We start from the raw sequence: 25,320 nt of genomic DNA on the forward strand, positions 1-25,320 counted from the left end.
CCATAATCCACATAAGCTCAAAGTGCTTCCTTTAGCTTCTTGGAAAAACTTTTAATTAGTACTATTTTTTTTTTCTTTTGTAGCTATAGTCTTTAACATGTGAGCAATATATGCTAGTGCCTTCTTGTTCTTTCTCAAATTTTTTAGATCTTGAAGTAAAGTAAGTTACATTTTCGAGCTACAGAAAAAACAGTTTTCTTGCTTTTTATTTCACATGTATTTCACAAAAAGATAGCAACTCTTTTTACTAAGTGTAAAACTGAATAATAAAAAAGAAAGAAGCAAGTTGTACATTAAAGCTCAATTACAAATATGCCTCAACTCAAAAACTGCTCAACCACACTCATAGCGTATCTCAACTCTTAATCTTCTCTCTATTTTGGTCTTTAATTAGTCATTTCATATCTCATCAAGAAAGATGAAAATAGAGAACCCCGCATCTTCTATTCTTCTAATTTTACTTCTCTCCATCTTTTTCACTGAATCCATAGCTGATATTTGTCCATTCAATGTTGTAAATTATGGTGCAAAACCAGATGGGAAAACTGATTCATCAAATGCTTTTTTAACTGCTTGGGACTCAGCTTGTGGCTCTTCAAAACCAGCCACAATTTATGTACCACAAGGAAAGTTCTTAGTTAAACAAGCACATTTTAAAGGAAAATGCAAGAACAAAGCCATAATGTTTCGAATCTATGGTACACTTGTGGCGCCTTCCGATTATAATGTGATTGGAAATGCCAAAAATTGGCTTCTGTTTGAAGGTGTTGATGGAGTCTCCATTCATGGTGGTAGACTTGATGGCCAAGGATCTGGTTTGTGGGCTTGCAAAGCCCACAAGAAGAATTGTCCGAGGGGCGCCACGGTACGTCTTCTAAGAAGAATTTAACCTATATACACTGATGGTATGAAGGACATAACTATTTTATTTTATTGTAGCAATTAACCTGCTTTGTTAGCCATGTTACGTACTAATCTCACTATTTTTATGAACTGTTACATGTAGTTATCTTTTAGATAACCTGATAGTGTAACTTATTATAGTATACATTATTCAAAATTTCATTCCTCTTTAGCAAGAACTGCCTCAGTGACGTCAAGGTACCTATTATAAGAGGAATTTAACTTATATACACTGAAGTATAAAGAACGTAACTATATGTACCACCGGTATATTTTATCATGTCGCAACAAGTAATCTGCTTTATTATTCAGGTTATGAATTGTTACATATTGTTATCTCTTAGGCAATCTATAGTGTGCAATAGACAAGTTCAAAGGCTGTTCATTTCTCAAAATTAGCAGTTTTCTTTATGAGTTGTAACGTTCCCTTCAAACAAGGATAAACATGTACTTTATGTGAATAACCGTGCAAGCATTTTCTACCCTGGTATTATTATGGTTATTTAATTTTTTCTAAGGCAGTATTAACTTCTTTACTGGTAATGAGCTATGACCTTAGACCATAGAAATCTTAATTAAATGCTGCTTTAAAACTGAAATGAAAATCCAATTGCTTATTATTCAGTTGGACACTGACAAATTGTTTTCTTGCTATTTGCAGACTCTGGGATTTTCCAATTCTAACAATGTAGCAATAACTGGACTAACTTCATTGAACAGCCAAATGTTTCACATTGTCATCAATGGGTGCAAAAATGTGAAGTTGCAGGCTGTCAAAGTTTTTGCCCCAGGAAAAAGCCCGAATACGGATGGCATTCATGTTCAATTATCGTCGGAGATCTCAATCTTGAACTCGATAATCAGTACGGGAGATGATTGCGTATCCATCGGTCCAGGAACTACTAACTTGTGGATCCAAAATATGGCTTGTGGCCCTGGACATGGAATCAGGTAAAAATAATACCCCTCCGTTCCAATTTATGTGATGATATTCGACTAGAGACGGAGTTTAAGAATATAAGAAAAACTTTTGAAATTTGTGATCTAAAACAGTCATAAATAGCTCTGTGGCTATAAATCATCTCATTAACGGTAAATTGGGAAGATTAAAGTTTAATTATTACTCCCTCTGTCCCAATTCATGTGGCACCGTTCGGATTTCGAGAGTCAAACAGTTTAATTTTGACTGTCAATCCGCACATGAATCTTTAAGTTTTTTGGAATAAAATATAAATATTTGAAAACTACGTAAAAAGTACTATAATTCACAATAATTGATAATTCAAAATACTCAAAAGATTTATGAAAAATTTATGGTCGAAGAAAGACTTGTTTGAATCTCGAAATTCGAAAGATGTCACATAAATTGGAACAGAAATGTATCATTCTTTTTTAACTTACTATAAGTAAGGAGTGTCATATAAATAATTGGGACAGGGGGAGTAAAAGATAAGCACATGTACCTGTCCATAATAAGTGAGATCAGTAAACATGGAAATAAGACAGATAACTTGCTATATAAAAGAAATGTGGTGTATTTTGTGCAGCATTGGAAGTTTAGCCAAGGATTTTGAAGAAGCAGGGGTGCAGAATGTGACAGTGAGATCAGTTATATTTAAGAACACAACAAATGGTGTGAGGATCAAAACGTGGGGCAGACCAAGTACTGGCTTTGTCAATGATGTTCTTTTCCAGCACGCTACGATGATTGACGTTCAAAATCCAATCGTTATCGATCAAAATTACTGCCCCTATAATAAAAATTGTCCGGGCCAGGTCTCAGGTGTGAAAGTTAGTGATGTTACTTATCAAGATATCCATGGAAGTTCAGCAACACGAGTCGCGATGAAATTCGATTGCAGTAAAGAGAATCCGTGCAGAAGAATAAAATTGGAAGATGTAAATCTCACATATAAGAATAAACCAGCTGCTGAAGCTTCGTGTGCTAATGTTGCAGGAACAACTTCTGGCATTATTCAGCCTACCGGTTGTTTGTAAGCGAAAACTCAAGAAAAGGGTTCTTTCCCTTTAATTATTTTCTTCTTCCTTTAGTAGATTTAGTTCTTAATAGATGAGAAATAGACAGTGGTTTTATTTAAGGGAAAAGGGTCAAAAATACCCCTCTACTTTGGAAAAAGGGCTAACAATATCCTCCAAACTTATTTTGGATCAAAAATATCCCTCTACTTTGGAAAAAAGGCTAAAAATATCTTCTGAACTTATTTTGGGTCAAAGATACCCCCAATATGTAGGTTTGAAGTTTGAGGGAATTGGGGGAATAAGGGGATCTTATGGGTAATTATTTAGTTGTGTCAGGTTTAAATGATGAAGCGAGTTTAAAAAAAAATTGGGTTATTTTGGGGGATAATTTCCGTCAAGACAGGGGTAGATTTGAAAACTTTAAGGATGAGAGGGGTATTTTTGACCCAAAATAAGTTCGGAGGATATTTTTAACCCTTTTTCCAAAGTAGAAGGGTATTTTTGACCCTTTTCCCTTTATTTAATTGCTGATACTAAGTATTATTGATGTTAGTAGCTTTGTCCATATTTACTTCATTGCAACTTGAAGTGCTTGCTTGAGCCTGTGGCGCAACTTGAATCGCCTGGCCTAGGGACAAGTTCAAAGCTATAACACCAAACAGAGAAATTGTTATCCCCACTATTAATTGTAATAGGATGTCTTTCTCTAAAATGTTCAATATTCATGTTTCAACTTTCTATTAGTTCCAGTAATCTTTTTTGTTCTATAAAAGCATGTTGTTCTGCTTGCTCGAGGCCATTTTCAGCACACAAATCTCAGAATTGCCAATAATATTTGAAACTAAATCAATTCAGCATAAGTCTTCCATAGATTCTTTTAAAACCTGCAAATGCAGGCAGTAAGGCTTTCCAATGCGGTAGATCATATACGGATTCATATATATTACAGTTGTAACAGCAGCTATCAGCATACAGACTCGAAAAACGGATTTCATGTTTTAATTCAATGTGTTCTTAATTTGTTTTCTACTAACCAGATTAACAATAGCACTGGTCCTGTGGACTTCAAAATATCAGCTGATAAGAGAGTACTCTTGTGTACCTAGTCGCTTCGACCCTGAGAAATTGCTTTGAGTGTATCATGAACTTCCAGCATTGTTGGCCTTTCATTAGGAAAGAACTTCACACAGTCACAAGCTAACTCTAGAAATTTGAGGATCAAATCGTTGATTCCTTTCCCGAGCAAATCTTTATCTGCATCAAGAAGACAAGGTGAGTGATCAAATAGATTTCTTGAGCTGGTAAGTTCATGTGGTTCCTTCCCAGTTACAAGCTCAAGAAGCACGATACCGAAGCAGTAGACATCTTGCTTGTAAGAGCCTATACTTGAATATTCAGCTAGCGGGAAAAGACTCCAACTTACAGTGTCATTCTTACTCCAAATTCTTGCTACCCAAAAGTTGAATATTTTCGGTTCAAAATTTTGATCAAGCAAGATACATCGTGTGCTTATGTTTCCGTGTGTAACATGTGATTTATATCCATAATGAAGCCAAGCCAGGCCTTTTGCTATCCGTTCTGCAATTTGTACCCTCAGAGAGAAATCCAAGACATTGGCCTTATTTTCGTTCAGGTGCAGCCATTGATGAAGATTCCCGTTAGGCATGTATTTGTAAACAAGAAATCTTTCTTCCATTTCGACACAGAATCCTATAAGAGGCAATAGATTCCGGTGCTTCAGACCACCAAGAGTTGTTATCTCAGAGACAAAATCGTCCTCCAAATTCTCACATTCATTCAGCTTCTTGATGGCAACTGTCCAGCCATTTGCAAGAATTGCTTTGTACATTTTCCCCAACATTCCATTTCCTACTAAATGTTCTTCACTAAAAGCACAAGTTGCTCTTGCCAGCTCCATGTAACTCATTCGCATAGCAAACTTCTCCAGCTTTAATATCTGTAGGAAAGTGAATTGAATCATTGGAAAATATACATTTATAAACATAGACGGATCCAGAGTGCCGATACTGAGTTCATCTTAACCCAGTACTTTCGACGTGGAGCACAAATTTTATGTGTAGAAATGCACAAAAATTGCAACAAGTAGCAAATATGAACTCATAATTTTAAAAATACGATGGGTTCAGTGCTAAGAACCTTAAAAATTGAATCCATAAATCTGAAATGCTGGATGGATCCCCTTTTGTTGTTTATAGACTAGCACAGAAATTTCAGAGGTTTATTGCTATCGCGTTTATTCAAGAATTTGATAGCTCCACATATTTTTCCAGTCAAGGATATATAACAATATGAATTCGCAAGGATTAATCACAAAGTAGAAATGAACTATGCAGGGGAAAGGCTAGAAATTTAGCAGGATCTTTACCTTCAGGTGGCTGTTTAATTCCTCTTCACTTCCTGAATTTAAATTTTCCTTTGTCCTCCTTAGCTTCCATTTGTTCAATGAGACTATCTTGTTGATAGTCTTGCTTGGAAATTGAAACAAGAGAAGGGCTAAACAATATGCAGAGAAAAGTACCCAACCAATCACAAAACCTTGGATGAATGAAGAAAAATCATTCCATATCCAAGAATCCTCACATCCATCCCCACAAAGCTCTGGATTGTCTGCAAAACTTGATAGACTATGTAATAGTCTATGAAAATATTGTAAATATTCTCTTCCTTATGTATAGCAATTAGGTCCTATAATTTAGCCTAGTATCATTCTGATAGTGAGATACCTACTTTGTATATAATAACTTTCATATATCAATACAAATTACAGATTGATTTCCTACATGGTATCAGACTAGGTTTCTCCTAAAAACCCTAGCTTCCTAAACCCTAGCCGTCCACCTCCCTCTTCTCCCCTAACACTAGCCGTAGCCGCCACCCCTTCCTCCTCCCTCTTCTCTCTTCAATGACTGACAACAAAAAATTCCATTCTGCTTTAATCGTCACGAATGTGAAATCTTTAATCCCAATCACTCTAGACATGGAAACCGACCATTATCACGAATGGGCGATACTATTCAAAGTTCTAGCCCACGTCCACTCCGTACTTGAACACATCATACCACCAACTGACAACACTGAACTCACCGCGTACAACGCAACAAAGGCGGCTAACCTTCCGCTCTGGAAACGGCTAGATGTGGTGGTCCTTCAATGGATATACGCCACCGTATCCCATGATATTCTTACCTCTATTATCGTGGCGGATGATGTTGCAGAGAAGGCTTGGAATCGAGTTGCTCAACTTTTCCAAGATAACAAGCACTCAAGGGCAGCATACCTTGAAACTGAATTCACCACCACAAAAATGGTCGACTTCGGCTCGGTTATGGCCTATTATAATAGGCTCAAGTCTCTCGCGGATCAGCTTGCCAACGTGGGGTCGCTGGTGTCCGACCAACGTATGGTCTTACGCCTCCTTGCAGGCTTACCGGAGACATATGCACACTTTGTCACCACCATCCAGCAGAAGGATGTGCTGCCCTCTTTCTCTGAAGTGTGCTCCAGACTCAAGCTCGAAGACGCAGTAGCCAAAGAACGTGCCCGCGATTCCAGTCCCGCGGCTCTACTTGTTGATAATGATACTCCCTCCCTGCCACCTGGCGGCAACAATAATTCAACTAACCGTTGTGATAATAATCGTGGCAGGAATTCTAACAGGAACAAGGGAAAGGGGAACAACAACAACAACAACAACCGCGGGAATTCCGGCCGTGGCGGTAGCGGACAGACCAGCAATGGCCAGTGGCCGACGGGATAGCCACCGGCAGGGGGCTACTATTGGCCTGCCTGGCCGCCCCAGCAGTGGCCAATGCCCCCCTGCCCGTATCCGACGAGACAGTGGCAGCAGCGTCCCACCATATCGCGGCCCGACAGCGGCATTCTCGGTGCGGGTCCACGACCTCAGTAGGCCTATTCCATGCATGGTCCGACCTATTCTGGGTACACTCTGACAGACGTGAAGGCAGCCATGCACACTCTGTCCATGCATCAACCGGTTGATAATTGGTACATGGACACCGGAGCGACTTCCCACATGACTGCCAACTCAGGTACTCTCACGTCTTATTTTAATTTGAGCAATAATTCTGGAATCATTGTTGGTAATGGTAGCACTATTCCAATTCGAGGCTACGGTCATACATCCCTACCCCCACTTAATCCTCAACTACGTCTCCGAAATGTCTTGCATGCTCCAAATTTCATCAAAAACCTTATTTCCGTACATAAATTCACTAAGGACAATAATGTTTCTGTTGAGTTTGATCCTCTTGGGTTTTCTGTGATGGATTTACCGACGGGGATCCACCTAATGATATGTGAGAGCACCGGGGAATTGTATCCTATCATTGCCACAAAAGGGACCACTCCACCATCCACCTTCATTGCCGCATCACCTAGCTTGTGGCATTCCCGACTCGGCCATCCGGGAAATGCTATCCTTAGTTCTCTTCGTAGTAATGCCTTAATTGAATGTAATAGGGCCCGAACTTATTTTTGTACCTCTTTTCCTTTGGGGAAACATGTTAAATTGCCATTTTATGATTCATTGTCATTTACTACTATGCCGTTTGATATCATTCATAGTGATTTATGGACATCTCCTGTTTTAAGTTCTAATGGGCACCGCTATTATGTTTTCTTTCTTGATGATTATAGTAATTTTCTTTGGACTTTTCCAATCTCTAACAAGTCCCAAGTCTATTCCACTTTTCTATCTTTTAAGGCATTAATACAGACTCAATTCGAAAGAGACATTAAAAACATTCAATGTGATAATGGGCGGGAGTTCGCCAATGGGCATTTTCAATCTTTTTGCGCTTCAAATGGTTTAAATTTCTGATTTTATTGCCCCCATACCTCTCCTCAAAATGGCAAAGCGGAAAGAAAAATTAAATCCATTAACAACATAATGCGCACTCTTCTTGTCCACTCTTCCATGCCCCCCTCTTTTTGGCATCATGCTCTCCAAATGGTCACATACCTCCTTAATGTACTTCCCACCAAAGTCCTTGGGTATAAATCACCAACGCAAGTTCTCTATCAACGAACCCCCCTCCTATTCTCATCTCCGGATTTTTGGGTGTCTATGCTATCCACTTTTCCCATCTACAACTATTCATAAGTTACAAGCAAGATCCACCCCGTGTGTATTTTTGGGCTATCCGTTGAATCATAGAGGATATAAATGTTATGATTTATCCACCAACAAAATTATCATCTCAAGGCATGTCATCTTTGAGGAAACTCAATTTCCCTTCTCCAAATTGCACTCACCAACCCCAACTTTTTATGATTTTTTGGACCATGGGATTTCTCCATATACCTTGCATTTTCTGTCAGAGCCTCCTCCACCCGTCGTTCCCTCGATCCAGCCCCTCCCCCCCACTGCCGAGCAGCCCCTCCCCCCCCCGCTGCTCCACCCGTGACTGCCCAACAGCCCTCTCCCCAACTGCCCAGCAGTCCAACCTCACGGTCACTGCCCCACAGCCCCTACCCCCCAGTGCCCCACCCGTAACTGCCCAGCAGCCTACCCGCATGGTCACTAGAAGCCAACATGGGGTTTTTAAGCCCAAACAATCGTTCAACTTAAATACTTCTAGTACTCTCTCCATCTCGCCTATCCCACGAAATCCTGTCAGTGCTCTAAATGACCACAATTGGAAAGCTGCCATGGTTGATGAATATAATGCTCTAATTAGTAATAAGACATGGGAGTTGGTTCCACGTCCCACTGATGTGAATCTTATTCGTTCTATGTGGATTTTTCGTCATAAAAAGAAATCTGATGGTTCTTTTGAGAGGCACAAAGCTCGTCTTGTCTGTGATGGCAGGTCTCAACAGGTTGGAGTTGACTGCGACGAGACTTTTAGTCCGGTTGTCAAACCGGCTACTATTCGCGCTGTCTTGAGCATTGCACTTGCACACTCTTGGCCCATTCATCAGTTGGACGTCAAGAAATCTTTCCTACACGGTAATCTTAATGAGACTGTTTATATGCATCAACCTATTGGGTTTAAGGATCCAAAGCATCCACATCATGTCTGTCTCTTGAAGAAATCGTTGTACGGAGTTAAGCAAGCTCACCGTGCATGGTTCCAACGCTTTGCAGACTATGTCTCCACTATTGGTTTTCACATAGCTGATCTGATCACTCTCTCTTTATTTATTGTCGAGGTTCTGACATTGCTTACATTCTGCTATATGTTGATGATATTATTCTCACAGCTTCCTCAGATGCTCTAAAAAAATCCATCATGTCTCTGCTTAGTGCGGAATTTGCTATGAAGGATTTGGGCCCTCTAAGCTATTTTCTGAGTATTACTGTTACCCGGACTTCACACGGCATGTTTCTCTCTTAGAAAAATTATGCAGCAGATATTATAGAGCATGTGAGCATGACTGCCTGTAAGCCAAGTCAGACACCGGTCGACACCAAAGCCAAACTTGGTGCCACGACCGGGCCTCCTTGCGATGATCCCACCCAATATCGTAAGTTGGCTGGCGCGTTGCAGTACCTTACATTCACAAGACCAGACATCTCCTATGTGGTTCAACAAGTATGCCTTCACATGCATGATCCAAAGGTTGCACATATGCATGCTCTTAAACGCATAGTCCGATACATTCAAGGTACTATTGAGTTTGGTCTCCATCTGTACAAATCCTCCATTGCCTCTCTTGTTTCTTATACAGATGCAGATTGGGGTGGTTGTCCACACACTCGCCGCTCCACATTAGGTTACTGTGTCTTCCTTGGCGATAATCTCCTCTCATGGTCATCCAAACGGCAACCTACTATGTCTAAGTCGAGTGTCGAGGCCGAATACCGTGGCGTCGCTAATGTCGTCTCTGAGTCCTGTTGGTTTCGCAACCTTCTTTTGGAGTTCCGTTGTCCCATCTGGACAGCTACATTGGTTTATTGTGATAATGTTAGTGCCATATACCTACCAGGTAATCCAGTTCAGCACCAACACACTAAACATATTGAGATGGACATACATTTCGTACGTGAGAAAGTTGCCCGTGGAGAAGTTTGTGTTCTTCACGTCCCGTCCCGTTACCAGATCGCAGATATCTTCACTAAACGTCTTCCGCGCGTGCTCTTTGATGATTTCAGGGATAGTCTAAGCGTATGACAACCTCCCGCTTCGACTGCGGGGGTGTGATAGACTATGTAATAGTCTATGAAAATATTGTAAATATTCTCTTCCTTATGTATAGCAATTAGGTCCTATAATTTAGCCTAGTATCATTCTGATAGTGAGATACCTACTTTGTATATAATGACTTTCATACATTAATACAAATCACGGATTGATTTCCTACAAAACTATCACTCTCTGAAGTTTGTTTTCTCCATATTTTGAGAGACTAATTCCTGCAAAATCTTGAACTAAAGTAGATGGAGATATTTAGTGTTGACTGAGTCCTCCTTCAAGATGAATTAATGGCCGCTCATCAATGTCTTTTTTGGGTACTTTTCAGTCTACTGATGGACTTCTGAAAATGAGGCAACTTAAATTAAGGAGAAGCACCGAAAATTAAATCAAAGTGACTAAAAAGCCTCATAATTAGTATTTGTGACACATTTGACCAACTCCAAGTCAAGCTCAATTAAAAATTTGATTACGTTAATGAGGGTCTAAAATGTAATTTTTAAAATTTATTAATCTTTTTAATCCTTTTCCCACCCCTCCCCCTCGCCTGCCCCCCTCCCCCCAACAAAAAAATAAATAAATAAAAAGTTTTGATATTTTTATTTTATTTTTTCACCAGTCCCCCCTCTTCCTCCCACCCCTCACCCCCCCCCCCCAAAAAAAAATTAACAAAAGTTTAGAATTTTTATTTTGGTTTTTCACCAGCCCACCCCCCCTCCTCTCACCCCTCACCCCCTCCGCCCAAAATTTTTCTTTTTGTTTTTACACCAGCCCCCCTCCTCCTCCCACCCCTTACCCCCTCCCACCCCCACCCCCACCCAAAAACAAAATTCACCAGCCCCCCTCCTCCTCCCATCCCTCACCCCCTCCCCCGCCCCCCGTGCCCCAACACCCCACCACCTCCACCTTCCAAAAAAATTGATTTTAAAATAAAACGTTTTGAAAAGTTTTTGTTTTTAGTCCCTCCACCCTCGACAAAAAAATACTCCCTCTGTTTCAATTTATGTGAACCTATTTCCTTTTTAGTCCGTGCCAAAATGAATGACCTCTATCTTAATTTGGAAACAAATTCACTTTATGAAATGATTTACAACCACACAAATATTCAACACTTATTTTGAACAACAAGTTTCAAAAGTATTCACTCTTTCTTAAATGTCGTATCTAGTCAAATGAGTTCATATAAATTGAAACGGAGGGAGTAATTTCTTTAAAAGAAGTTTTGATTTTTTTTTTTTTTGGGTTTCTTACTCCACCACCCACCCAATATTTTTTTAAAAGTTTTTGTTTTTGATTTTTTGCACCACCCACCTCAAAAAAAAAAATCTTGAAAAGAAGTTTTGTATTTTTTTTTGTTTCTTACTCCACCCACCCCACCACCCCCTCCCCCTCCTCCTCCCCGACTCTTCTTTTATTTAAAAAAAAAGTTGCTCAAAAAAAAAAAACTCACTTGATTTATGTAATTTTAGGATCGGATTTCATTCGTGTAGCACTGGACATTACTTTATGGGTTATTTCCGTTCATTTGGTAAGTAAAATAATGTTGTTTTATTCAATTATTCATTTGGGTATAGCTGCTCATTTTCCAACAATTTATAGTAGCAGTTACAATTGTTGCAACAAGTGCTAAAGATGTTGTATAAGAGCTCCTAAATTTATTGCAACAGGCATTGTAGTTTTTGCAACACTTGCAACAATTTATGCAGTTGTTGCAACTTCTGTACTAATCTGTTACAACTACTGCTAAAATATATATTAATAATTTAGCCTGCTTGTTGCAACAACTGTGAAAGCTGTTGGACAGCTTCTACTCTTTCCAATAACTCACTGACTTGTTACAACAAGTAGACTTCTTGTTGCAACAACTACATTAGTTTTTGGACATACAACTGTTGGATCAGTTGTAACAACAACTAAGTGATCAGTTGCAACAACTCACCTAAGTGATATGTTGATCTTGTTCAAATCACAAATGTATGCTCTGTTGTTAATAAATTGCTGAAAATTTTCAATAAGTAATGAATATATTGTAACAGCTCTGTAACATGTTGGGGTTTTTCCAACATGTAACCGGACTTGTTGCAACAACTAGTCAGTTGTTGAACATACCACAACTGTTAATTTGTACTTTTGGAGCCTTAAGGGGGGTTGACGAACAATTATTTATAAGTCTGTATTTTATGTTCTTGGTGGATTATAGTGGATGATCATTATGAAATTTTTGTTATATATATATATATATATATATATATATATATATATATATATATTGTGTGTGTTCAGTATCAATATATTATATGTTCAGTATGTATTTCAGTTGTTCAAATTATGTTTAGTAGTTTCAAACAAGTTATAAAGTCATTGCAATAATCAAGGAAGTTGTTGCAACAGATTCCTCACCAGTTATAACATCTTCCTTATGTTCAGTAGTTTCAAACAAGTTACAAATCTGTTGCAACTGATTTCAAATCTGTTGGTAATAAATAAAAAACAGTTGTTGCAGATGTTGCAACAGATTTCCCATCTATTGCAACAAATTTCCCATCTATTGCAACAGATTAAAAAACTATTGAAAATAATCAAAAAGTTGCTTTGAATAAATGGTTACAACAGCTGAGTAATCTGTTGCAACGAATTTCTGACCTTGTCGGTAAAAATCAAACAACTGAGTAAATTGTTGCAACAACTGAGTAATCTGCTGCAACAAATGGCTCAGCTGTTGCAACAAATCAAATAATATGTTGAAGCTTTTGCAACAAGTTACTATTATGTTGCAACAGATGACTCAAATGTTGCAACAAGTTACTCATCTGTTGCAACGGATGACTTATCTGTTTCAACAATGTACTTAGTTGTTGTAAAATACTCACAGTTGATACCCAATTTTGTCCCTCCTTTATTTAATTTACCCGGGTTTGTAAATTTACTAACGAGCTAAATACTTTATCTTTCGCGATATTTTATTGCTACTACTATTAATATCACTACTTTTATTTTCAACATTATGAGCATTACTTTATCATAAATTTTAAACGGTTAGTCATCGTTTCGTTTTCGGGTTCGGATTCGTTAAATTAATTAGAAGACAACACTTTGTAAAATCCTTACTTTCTATATACTGAGTACTATTTATCTTCACAGAATAGATATTGTACTAGTCACTAAATTAGAAGCCCGAAGATAATTAAAATAGCGGAGGAAGGACTAACAATTTTCAGCCAATTAATGGCCCGAAATACCAATACAATATTATTCCCTATCCAAATAAATAACCTACATTTTAATACCCAACCCACATTTATATCAGCCCATATTTAAAATTAATAGGCCAGCCCAAACGGACCAGCCCAATTTAATTTCGACCCGACCCAATTCCTAAAACAAAACCTAACCCTTCCGCTTCCCTCATCATCATCTCCTCCTTTCTCTCTCTCTCTTCTCCACCCGCATCTCCCTCGTCTCTCTCTTCCTCCTCTCCCTTCTCATCTCCCTCTCTCTACCCACCTCTCTTCTCGCCATTTTCTCTACGCCCGCCGCCTCCCTCCATCTCTTTCCCTCACTCTTTCGCTCCCTCTCCTTTTCCGCCGCTCCTTCCCTCATCACCTTCATCGTCACCTACACCTCTGACACCCCACTTCCCTCTGCTCCCCACTTCGCCTGACACCCCCACACCCTCTGTCTCTCACCTGCCATATCCAGGCCTGTCCCCCACGCCTGTGCTTCGTCTCTCTCATACGCTCCTCCCTTTGCCTCAAATACAAACGAATCCCTATAAATGTAATCGGGGGGTGAGAAGAGAGGGGGGGATTCTTTGTTTTGACAGACCCAACCATCTTCCACACTTGATTTTTCCCTTTTCCGGTGAACTTTAGCCGCGACAAAGGGGTTTCCAACAAATTCGATTTGATTTTCTTTTTTTTTTTAAACTTTATTCTGCGGATTTGTTGAGTTTTAGAACTCAAACGAATTTGAGTTCATCCTGTTCAAAACATAGATTCGACGACTTCGACGCCTCAGTTCATTGCGCACAAAAAAGGTAAACTCGATACACACATTATTTACAGTCTGTAGCTTCTGTTTTGTTTAGATTTTAGCTTATTCTGCTATATTTTCAGTAGCTATGTAGTTTCTCTGTCGTCGTGTTTTTTTTTGTGTTTGATGTTTGGGAGCTGTTAGGATAGATTATTGATTGCCAAATGAATTTGAAAGATGTATACTGTAATTTGGATGCTTTAGACTGAATTCTTAGGATTTAGGACCTATTTAAAACCGAATATACATATGGTGTACAACGAGCTATCAAGATAAGGCGAAGGTATACACTCGATATACGTCTGATATACGCACTACGGCGTGTATATCTTAGGTATATCATGTATATGATTTAAAACAAGCTAGTACTGTCCCTCTTTCACTCCGTCTGTTTAAGTGGTATACCTTGTCATGAATGAAATCTGCTTGTCGTGTGTATTTTGGCATAATCTTGTGTTATGGTTTGAAGATTTCAATCGACCTTTTTGTTCGATTGTTCATTGGACTCTCCTTTTGATTTCTTTAATTATGATTCAACATTTTGCTCCATGAAGAATTGGCAGTGAGCATATTTTCAACCCCTAACTAAAATGATGTTGGTTTCAAAATATTTGATTGTTCTTTTTGTATGCCCATGTTCTAAAAGCTTCTTGATCGCTGTTTGTTGTTATACTTGGATTCTGTTTAAAACCCCTGCATTATAGTAATGTAACGAATCCATGAAATCCCTCCACTATGATATAGCTGGCTATTCAATTCTGAAGCCTATTTTGGGCTGGAACTACTGCTGCATTTTAACCATTTCACAGCTTCACCTTGAGCCATGAAGTTGTCGTGGTTCAGTCATTTTTCAGCATTTCCTCTCTTATTTAGACTCCATTTATGTCATCGTAGTTAATCATTTCAAGTAATTAACTTGTTTGCCAGCCTCCAACTCTTTTTGTTTGTAAAACAAAAATGATCAATCAAGCATCTTTTTTCTTATTTTGTGGTTATGCTAAAGAGCCTAGTAGGTTTGTGGTTTGAGATTTTCACTTTTTTCTATCACAGTAGCAATCATTATTAATATTCGCGAAAGTTCTAGCTTGTATTAGTGTGGGATTGGGACTGTTTTCCCTGTTCTTATAGGAAATTTAAGTTTGGTGAAAACATGTTAACCCAGTAATGCCTTTCTTTCCTTTTTTGTTATTGGAAATAATTCAGAAATATGCCTTCCAGTTACCTTTTCCTTGTCTGTTGACATGCCACAGTTTTCAAGTTTACCAGATCCCATCTTTAGCTGAGTTCTTCTCCTTTAATATTCAACTTCGGACTACTTGAGTTGCATTAAATGTTAGAGTTTTATTTTTCAGCTATAGTCGGTTATGTTACAAATCCTTTCCTATCCTATTTTTTTTAATCAGTTTTTCCCCTTCTGATATAAAGATATGGAAGATGTTTTGACAAAAGGTCTAACTTTTCTTTGTTTTGGCTGATCACCTTTTGGAAACTGGTTGATTTGAAATTATTTGGATTTATGTATCTGGTGATGGTTCTTTCATAGAATGTCTACTTCCCTTTGAGTTTTACGTCTAAAGTACTGAGACTAATGAATAGTACATCCTATGTTTAGCGTCCAAACTTTAACGTACAAAGATATTTTCATCTCTGTTTAACTGTGCTCATTTCGTGAATTAATTATTAGAGTATATAACTGTAAGACATAGCAGTGAGTAGTGAGTTGTTGCTGTTCGTACTTAGTACTTTTGTTATCTTTCGCTATGTCTTCTTTAACTATGCTGGACTTTTTCATTAGTTCAATATGCAAGTCATTTGGCATGAATGTCTTGCGACGTAGTTTATTCTCATATTTACTTGCTAGTAGACCATGATGATGTTAATGTCTCCTTCCCCGTTAGCACGTTGAGACTTGTTATTTCCTTTCGTTAAGAATGCTATGCTTAGTTTCAACTTCTAGCGTATTTGTTTTGCCCTTCAGTGTTTGTCATCTCATTTGGGTTGATTTGTCTGTATGAATATGAATTCTTCTTTTAAGTAATGCTTTATTTTGTTTAACGAATTTCATAGGAGCAATAGTTTTTTTGGGGGGCAAGCCAAAATATCTTTAGCTTTGCTGTTGGATGTTTATCCCTTCTTTTTTCATTTTACATTAATTCTCATTATAGGAGAAGATGTTCTCGATGACATTGTAGAACTGACATATCCAAATTTGAGAATTTTCTTCTTTACACTTTTAAATATTTGAATTGTCCCATTAATTTCTTATTTCCCCTTCTTTTTTGCATGTACATTTTGGGGAGCAAATGGAGTCCCAATTTGGGACTCGTCGTCCTTCCACATTCGATGTTAGGCGGAGGCCCAACGAAACATTTTTATCGAGTCAGCCCTGTTCGCAGCCAGATTAGAGAACAAAATCTGGGCCGAAGTCCAATAAGCGATGAACAGTTCGCAGCGACCCATTAAGGCTACTGGGCCGAAGCCCAACAGTAGCATACATCGATAGTCCTAAAACGGCTGAGCCCATTTAAATCATCTCGCTTCTCCATTTTATTTCTTCCGTACATTTAACTTGTATTGTATGACTAACATTTTGTTTGTTAATTTAGATAACTTTAGTAACATTAAGGGTTTGAGTTTAGTTATGGGTAGTTAATTCCACAAATCACATTCACTTCTATTTTTAAAATTATTTATAATATCTATAATATATATACTTTTTAGAATGATTAATTTTCAAAATAGCATAATTACATCTTTCGGCTAAGGGAATCATAATTTATGCTTACTATTTTAGAAGTCTAAAACGTCATAAATCTTGCACTAACGTTAGCCTATTCTAAGAAATAAAAGCTAATTAGTTTTAACGGATAGCTTCTCCTTTCACTCTAATTCCTCTCCAACACTTGAAATACATATTTGTTCGAAACAATTTTAGCACAATATATTTATATATATATATATTAAACTATTAGTCTTTATATGAAACCTTTAAAATTTATTTAACATTAGTCTTACAATAACTCTTTTAATTTGTGAGTCGGCATAACTCACTTTTTTCTTCAAATACCTATAAAACATCATGTATCTTATTACTTTTAGTTTATTTTAACTAAACTTTTTATGCAACTATTATTTTCTACAAGTTTTTACTTTAAATAACTTTAGGAATACTTATAAGATATTCTCTTAAACATTTAAACACCACATTTACGCTTAGCCTAATTAAATTTTAGTCCGGTCGGTTAACCATTGTTAATGGGTCTTAAAGGGTGCCTAATACCTTCCCTTTAGACTAATTGAACCCTTACCTAGAATCTTAAATTTCGCAGACCTTAAACAGAGCTAACTTTAGAAAATGACTTTAATAAACTTTAGGTGTCCTAATTCACCATAAATAATTAGGTGGCGACTCCTTAAAACAAAACAACAAAAACGGGAATCTCCAATACGTCATACTTCTAATTTAACTCTACCGGGTTAAAAAAAGGGGTGTGACAGCTTGGCGACTCCACTGGGGACTCACTTAGGTTCTAACCATAACGGACTTAGTTTAAATAGGTTTTGTGTGCTTATTTTAATTACTTTATTTGTTTGTTAACTGTTTTTACATGCTATTAATTGTTTGCTTGATATAAACTGTTTGTTTGATATAAACTGTTTATATGTTACTGCTTTGATAAACTGTCATTCCGTTCATATTTCTTCCACTCCTGGAAAATTCACACATATTCACACACTCAAAACGGCTTCGCGGTTCGCGCCCGTTCACTATTAAATTACCTTTAGTTGGATCGATCTTGTGGATTTAGTCGATCAGCGGTGCAGTCGACGGCCACGGACTTTCCACTCCCAAGTTGTCCGCTTGGGGGAACCTTGCGTCATAGGAAGCCAATTCTTAGTCAGCCTAAGATAGAGCTAAACCAACACCTTATTAGGAGCATACATTTCATGACCTAGGAGGTTTAATACCCTTGGTGTATTAAGCTCATTAGATAACTTTACCCAAACGTCCAAGCGAGTTCACGACCCCGAGTGACACTAATCATATTTTATGTGCATGTTTGAAGGATAAATGTGCCTAAATATTGACTATTTGCTCTAATTAATTAAACTTTAAGAGGGAGAGAATGACTAACGTTTCTATGACAGGTATGGATTTGCATTGGAGTACAACAAACGACAAAGATCAATGACATCACAAACGGAGCTGAAATTTAGATATAGGAAATTGTATTTACTTTACTCAGATTAGGAAACACTTTATGTTGTATTCATTTGACATGTAATAAATATTACATTATCTTGTACTTTATTTGAGAAATAGAACCTGTTTAATTAATCAAAGCAACGGGATGACGTATTATGGCACACTCTACCCTTCAAACAAACGATAGGCCTACCTCTGGCACAAAGAGGTCACATGCATATTAGGACGGGTTATTGTTTGATATACTTGTTTGGACAACTTGTTTGACTTTATTTGATGAATTATTTGCTACATGTCTTACTTGACTTTACATGATCATGACTTTACCTAGATATGTTCACGAGACTAACATCATTTATACTTTATGTTTCTTTTATCTTATTCCCAAAAAAAGAGTTGATTCGTGTTGACACTCAATGGCCGACCATCCTTACATCACAAGGTCAAAGACATCATCGTTACCTCAACGCAGCAGGTTTGTTCAAGGAAAAGCAAATATTACGTCTGATCCAGCCGTATCTATTTCAACTAGCCCGGAAAGCATCATGGTTTCTAATGACCCTCCCGAGATTTTTGAACACGGAACTACTATTCAACGGGATGAACATATCGCCCGCCTGACTCAAGAGATTGAGGATCTACGCAGAGAACTGAATCGGGTTAAAAACATGACCAACTCATCTGTTACACTCCAAAGTCCACCTCCTGAACCTAGGAGTGTCGCACCAAACCCGCCTCATTTTCCATCACTTGAACCTTTAGTTCCAGAACATTTTCCTCCACAAAACAATGCACCTGCCAACAACAACTTACCTCCAATCACCTCCGCAAATCCACCAAATCCATCGCCCATCTACACCCCTCCACAGAATCAATCACCCATCTACATTACCTATGCCGCTCCTGATCCACCACCCGTCAACCCACCAAATCAATCACTAGGTAATACTCCTTACATTGCTTTACCCACCAACACTAACCCACCACCTACAATTACTCCTCTAAACCCACCAAACCAAGTCCTTACATACTTTGGCCATCCACAACAACCTTTCTACCCTTACCATTATGTTGAACCCTACCAAGATCCACTATTCCCTTACCCTGTCTATAGTACTCAACCAAATTACTACCAACCCCGAGCACCTCAATATCAAAACTTACGTCCATACCAATTTGCCCAAATTTCCACCCACCGAAATCGACCACATACCACACATAGAGCCCGTCCAAACCCTGTCATAAAAAACACCCGTGATTACACTCAGTTCGCTGAACCTTTGTCTTAGCTATTTGAAAGACTGAAAGCGGCAGGCGTGGTGCAACCTATTGAAGGGAAAATTCTCAATCCTATCCCAAAATGGTTTGATAGTTCCAAGCATTGCGCATATCATTCTGGAGTTCCTGGGCATGCCACTGAGGATTGCTATGGCTTCAAAAGCAAAATCGAAGCCTTGATTAAGGAAGGAACAATCCAGCTCACTGGAGCTCGACCCGATATGGATCGCCATCCCTTTTCCTACTCACGAAAACGCCAACGTGAGCATGATAATTATCAAAAAGTTGAGAATCAGAAGGAGGTTGTTACGCCAATTGGAAAAGATGGAGAGAGGCGTGTCATCAACTTTTTGTTGCGCCCGTAGGGACAATCTAAAACAAGTACCAGTGAAGATCGCTGCTACAACTACTCACAACACCAAGGCACTGACAATGCGGGGTGCCAAACCAGGAGAGACTCTGAAGAATTGGACTTGTACTCCGTCTCTGATTCGCCGGTAGTCTTGGTAGCATGAACATGTAGTGAACTTGTTTTCTTTTATTGATGCTTGAACCGTACCCAAAATTTTGTTTGTTTTGCTTCATCTTCTGGAAGCTTGAATTGCAAAAACTATGAATGCATTTCTGATTCTCCTTAATTATCTATTTTCTACTATACTTATCAAATTTGCCAACTCTACGATTGTGACATGAACGAATAGACAAATCCTGAGAGAGTAACAAAGAAACTAGGGGACAAGACAAGATTCCACTCGAGAAATTGAAATAGCCGATAGGTGACAACATAAGCCTAAAAGCTAGCAATTCAAGAAGAAATCAAAGTACGACATTAGGTTAGACAACCTAGTTTGAAACCTTTCCTTTAGTTGCGAACTACGCTTGACCTGATTCCTCGGTGGATACGTAGGCAGCCCACATAGGGACTCGGTCATACTAGGTTAGAATTTTTGCCATTCACATGCGTACGAGCTACGTTCTGACCTGATTCCCGAGGTGGGATACGTAGGCAACCCACATAGGGTTCGGTTGCCTTATAACAAAAAAAAAAAAATTCAAAATATCTTATGCGTCACGAACTACGTTCGGACCTGATTCCTTGGTGGATACGTAGGCAACCTATACAAGGTTCGGTCACAACATAGCATAGATTTAGTATACCCTCCAGAATCAAAACTGGGGCATATTTTGGAAGATTAGACAAGAGAAAAGTTGGACATCGACACTATTAAGGCTACTAGACAAGAATAGTACACACAAATGACCTTTCAAAGTTCTCGGAAGTGTCGCAATCGAAAGTTAGCAGGACTATCTTACAACTTGTATACATATATTTTCATATATATCTTTCCTTACATACATACACTTACGTATATATTTTTCAAATGGAAGACTTTCCTTCAATTGTTTCACTACTGTTCATCTACCAAGGCTTGGACGGAGATCACAAGATCCAAACAAACAAGACAAATGGAGCGCCAACAACGTCAAACTTCGAGTCAACACGAATCAACTTCCCCCTCCCAAACTAAGAATTTTTCTTTGAGTACAAGAATTAAAGGACCGCAAGATCAATAGTCAAGTCTATCAATCACGACCGAAAAACATCATCTGGCTCAATATGGCCTCGCCTCAAAAGCCAAACGGCTTTATTTCTAAACTCTATCTTTAATTTTATTTTATCAGAACAACTTTATGACTTCATTAACGAATATACCTGTTTTGTAGGTTAAAGACGAATCAAATCAGGATTACGCGTCATTAATTCAGCCTGTTGCGATAGCGTCGACTTCATCAGCCAAACGGCTATGCTATCACTTTACTACATACTTTATTACCTTCTTTATCTGTTTTAACCATTTTGCCTGAACTTTACAGGAATCAACATTAAGTCTCCGAAGACAACCGGAGGGATTTATCATCAAATCTCCGAAGACAACCGGAGACATCACATGGCTATACGGCCTCATACGCACAAGCCGGACGGCTACACTATGACTTTACCCTCTATTTTATCATTTATTCTACCAACTCTAACAATTTTACCCTGAACTTTACAGGAATTATCATTGAGTCCCCGAAGACAACCGGAGACACAGCATCAAGTCCCCGAAGACAACCGGAGACATAGCATCAAGTCCCCGAAGACAACCGGGGGCATCATTCGGCTATACAGCCTCATATGCATAAGCCAGACGGCTACACTATGACTTTACTCTCTACTTTATCATTCACTTTACCAACTTTAACGACTTTACCCTGAACTTTACAGGAATTATCATTGGAGCCTCCGAAGACAACCGGAGACATCATCCACTTTACAACTTTGTCCTGGACTTTACGGGAATCATCATCAAATATCTGAAGACAACCAGAGACATCGCATGGCCACACGGCCTCATACGCATAAGCCAGACGGCTACACTTCGACTTTACTCTCTACTTTATCATTTACTTTACCGACTTTAACAAATTTACCCTGAACTTTACAGGAATTATCATTGAGCCTCCGAAGACAACCGGAGACATCGTTTGGCTATACAGCCTCATCAGCATATCATTGAGTCCCGAAAACCATCGGAGACATCACCCGGCTACACGGCCTCACCTGCATAAGCCAAACGGCTACACACTTATTTTACTCCTTACTTCATTCCTTTATTTCATCATCTACCTTACCACTTTAATGAATTTACCTTAAAATTCGCAGATATCATTTATCATCGAGTCCCGGAAGACAGCCGGAGACCTTATCACTATCATCTGCAAATGCAACTGGAAATATTATCACATCCTCAGCATACGCATCACGCATTCATTCAAGTCCCTGAAGACAATCAGAGACAACATTAGCCACACGGCTTCACTTTCATTCCCACACTCATATTTACTATCATTTTACACTCTTTACAGTTTTACACTTTCAACTCTATTACTAATTTTGACATGAATTTCAGTTTTGGCAGAAAACACAACCTGCAGGGACGCAACACAACGTGGACTTTATCTTACGCAGTGAACTAGGGAAAACATGCTGAAGAGGAATACCAAACTCATAACCAAAGGTCACGGATCTATTCTCGAACTCGATTTCGCCTATGTCCACAAACACGTGATACATAGGTTAATTGCTTTTTCACATCCTCCGCTAAAACTCTACTGAATCTACTCTTTTCACAATCTCATATTCCTTTCTACATCCCCAGTGTCTCCATAACTCAACACTGGGGCATTTTTGAAGAATTCACATCGTGCTTAGTAGAGTCCTACTCAAGGGTGTATTGCTCGCCACGTTTATAACCAGGAAACTATAAGCATATGTTCCATTTTCGTCGCCTGTCTACAATCCTTGCAAAGTTATAAAATTCATAAATAACATTCTCCCAACAGGGTTCGACCATAATTTTCCATAATTCCTTCGGTCCTCATATTTTCCATCAATTTTCCTAAACCGTACTTTCTTACAAACTCATATTCGTCAGTCCAAAAAAAATTGGCTACTACATCAACTTCTTCGCCCGAAGACTCTTACATCATCTCCGGTCGAAGAGGGGCATCTGTTGACACCCAATTTTGTCCCTCCTTTATTTAATTTACCCGGGTTTGTAAATTTACTAACGAGCTAAATACTTTATCTTTCGCGATATTTTATTGCTACTACTATTAATATCACTACTTTTATTTTCAACATTATGAGCATTACTTTATCATAAATTTTAAACGGTTAGTCATCGTTTCGTTTTCGGGTTCGGATTCGTTAAATTAATTAGAAGACAACACTTTGTAAAATCCTTACTTTCTATATACTGAGTACTATTTATCTTCACAGAATAGATATTGTACTAGTCACTAAATTAGAAGCCCGAAGATAATTAAAATAGCGGAGGAAGGACTAACAATTTTCAGCCAATTAATGGCCCGAAATACCAATACAATATTATTCCCTATCCAAATAAATAACCTACATTTTAATACCCAACCCACATTTATATCAGCCCATATTTAAAATTAATAGGCCAGCCCAAACGGACCAGCCCAATTTAATTTCGACCCGACCCAATTCCTAAAAAAAAACCTAACCCTTCCACTTCCCTCATCATCATCTCCTCCTTTCTCTCTCTCTCTTCTCCACCCGCATCTCCCTCGTCTCTCTCTTCCTCCTCTCCCTTCTCATCTCCCTCTCTCTACCCACCTCTCTTCTCGCCATTTTCTCTACGCCCGCCGCCTCCCTCCATCTCTTTCCCTCACTCTTTCGCTCCCTCCCCTTTTCCGCCGCTCCTTCCCTCATCACCTTCATCGTCACCTACACCTCTGACACCCCACTTCCCTCTTCTCCCCACTCCGCCTGACACCCCCACACCCTCTGTCTCTCACCTGCCATATCCAGGCCTGTCCCCCCACGCCTGTGCTTCGTGTCTCTCATACGCTCCTCCCTTTGCCTCAAATACAAACGAATCCCTATAAATGTAATCGGGGGGTGAGAAGAGAGGGGGGGATTCTTTGTTTTGACAGACCCAACCATCTTCCACACTTGATTTTTCCCTTTTCCGGTGAACTTTAGCCGCGACAAAGGGGTTTCCAACAAATTCGATTTGATTTTCTTTTTTTTTTTAAACTTTATTCTGCGGATTTGTTGAGTTTTAGAACTCAAAAGAATTTGAGTTCATCCTGTTCAAAACATAGATTCGACGACTTCGACGCCTCAGTTCATTGCGCACAAAAAAGGTAAACTCGATACACACATTATTTACAGTCTGTAGCTTCTGTTTTGTTTAGATTTTAGCTTATTCTGCTATATTTTCAGTAGCTATGTAGTTTCTCTGTCGTCGTGTTTTTTTTTGTGTTTGATGTTTGGGAGCTGTTAGGATAGATTATTGATTGCCAAATGAATTTGAAAGATGTATACTGTAATTTGGATGCTTTAGACTGAATTCTTAGGATTTAGGACCTATTTAAAACCGAATATACATATGGTGTACAACGAGCTATCAAGATAAGGCGAAGGTATACACTCGATATACGTCTGATATACGCACTACGGCGTGTATATCTTAGGTATATCATGTATATGATTTAAAACAAGCTAGTACTGTCCCTCTTTCACTCCGTCTGTTTAAGTGGTATACCTTGTCATGAATGAAATCTGCTTGTCGTGTGTATTTTGGCATAATCTTGTGTTATGGTTTGAAGATTTCAATCGACCTTTTTGTTCGATTGTTCATTGGACTCTCCTTTTGATTTCTTTAATTATGATTCAACATTTTGCTCCATGAAGAATTGGCAGTGAGCATATTTTCAACCCCTAACTAAAATGATGTTGGTTTCAAAATATTTGATTGTTCTTTTTGTATGCCCATGTTCTAAAAGCTTCTTGATCGCTGTTTGTTGTTATACTTGGATTCTGTTTAAAACCCCTGCATTATAGTAATGTAACGAATCCATGAAATCCCTCCACTATGATATAGCTGGCTATTCAATTCTGAAGCCTATTTTGGGCTGGAACTACTGCTGCATTTTAACCATTTCACAGCTTCACCTTGAGCCATGAAGTTGTCGTGGTTCAGTCATTTTTCAGCATTTCCTCTCTTATTTAGACTCCATTTATGTCATCGTAGTTAATCATTTCAAGTAATTAACTTGTTTGCCAGCCTCCAACTCTTTTTGTTTGTAAAACAAAAATGATCATTCAAGCATCTTTTTTCTTATTTTGTGGTTATGCTAAAGAGCCTAGTAGGTTTGTGGTTT

The 25,320-nt window shown here is 38.6% G+C and overlaps 2 protein-coding genes across 2 annotated transcripts; one reads left to right on the plus strand and one right to left on the minus strand.

Annotated features, from left to right (window-relative positions):
* The first annotated feature begins 344 nt into the window (after positions 1-344).
* Positions 345-3,602, plus strand: LOC132602609 (polygalacturonase-like). Its single transcript, XM_060315421.1, has 3 exons — positions 345-865; positions 1,565-1,854; positions 2,451-3,602. Exons 1-3 carry the CDS (start codon positions 419-421, stop codon positions 2,899-2,901), a joined length of 1,188 nt encoding a protein of 395 aa, XP_060171404.1. The 5' UTR covers positions 345-418; the 3' UTR covers positions 2,902-3,602.
* Positions 3,603-3,985: 383 nt separating this feature from the next.
* LOC132601924 (probably inactive leucine-rich repeat receptor-like protein kinase At5g48380) lies at positions 3,986-15,366 on the minus strand. Its single transcript, XM_060314971.1, has 5 exons — positions 15,316-15,366; positions 12,705-12,777; positions 12,507-12,606; positions 5,270-5,528; positions 3,986-4,840 (listed from the first exon to the last, which is right to left on the minus strand). Exons 1-5 carry the CDS (start codon positions 15,364-15,366, stop codon positions 3,986-3,988), a joined length of 1,338 nt encoding a protein of 445 aa, XP_060170954.1.
* Positions 15,367-25,320: the final 9,954 nt, after the last annotated feature.

This window comes from Lycium barbarum, chromosome 7 (genome assembly GCF_019175385.1).
Source record: "Lycium barbarum isolate Lr01 chromosome 7, ASM1917538v2, whole genome shotgun sequence".
Classification (NCBI taxonomy): Eukaryota; Viridiplantae; Streptophyta; class Magnoliopsida; order Solanales; family Solanaceae; genus Lycium; species Lycium barbarum.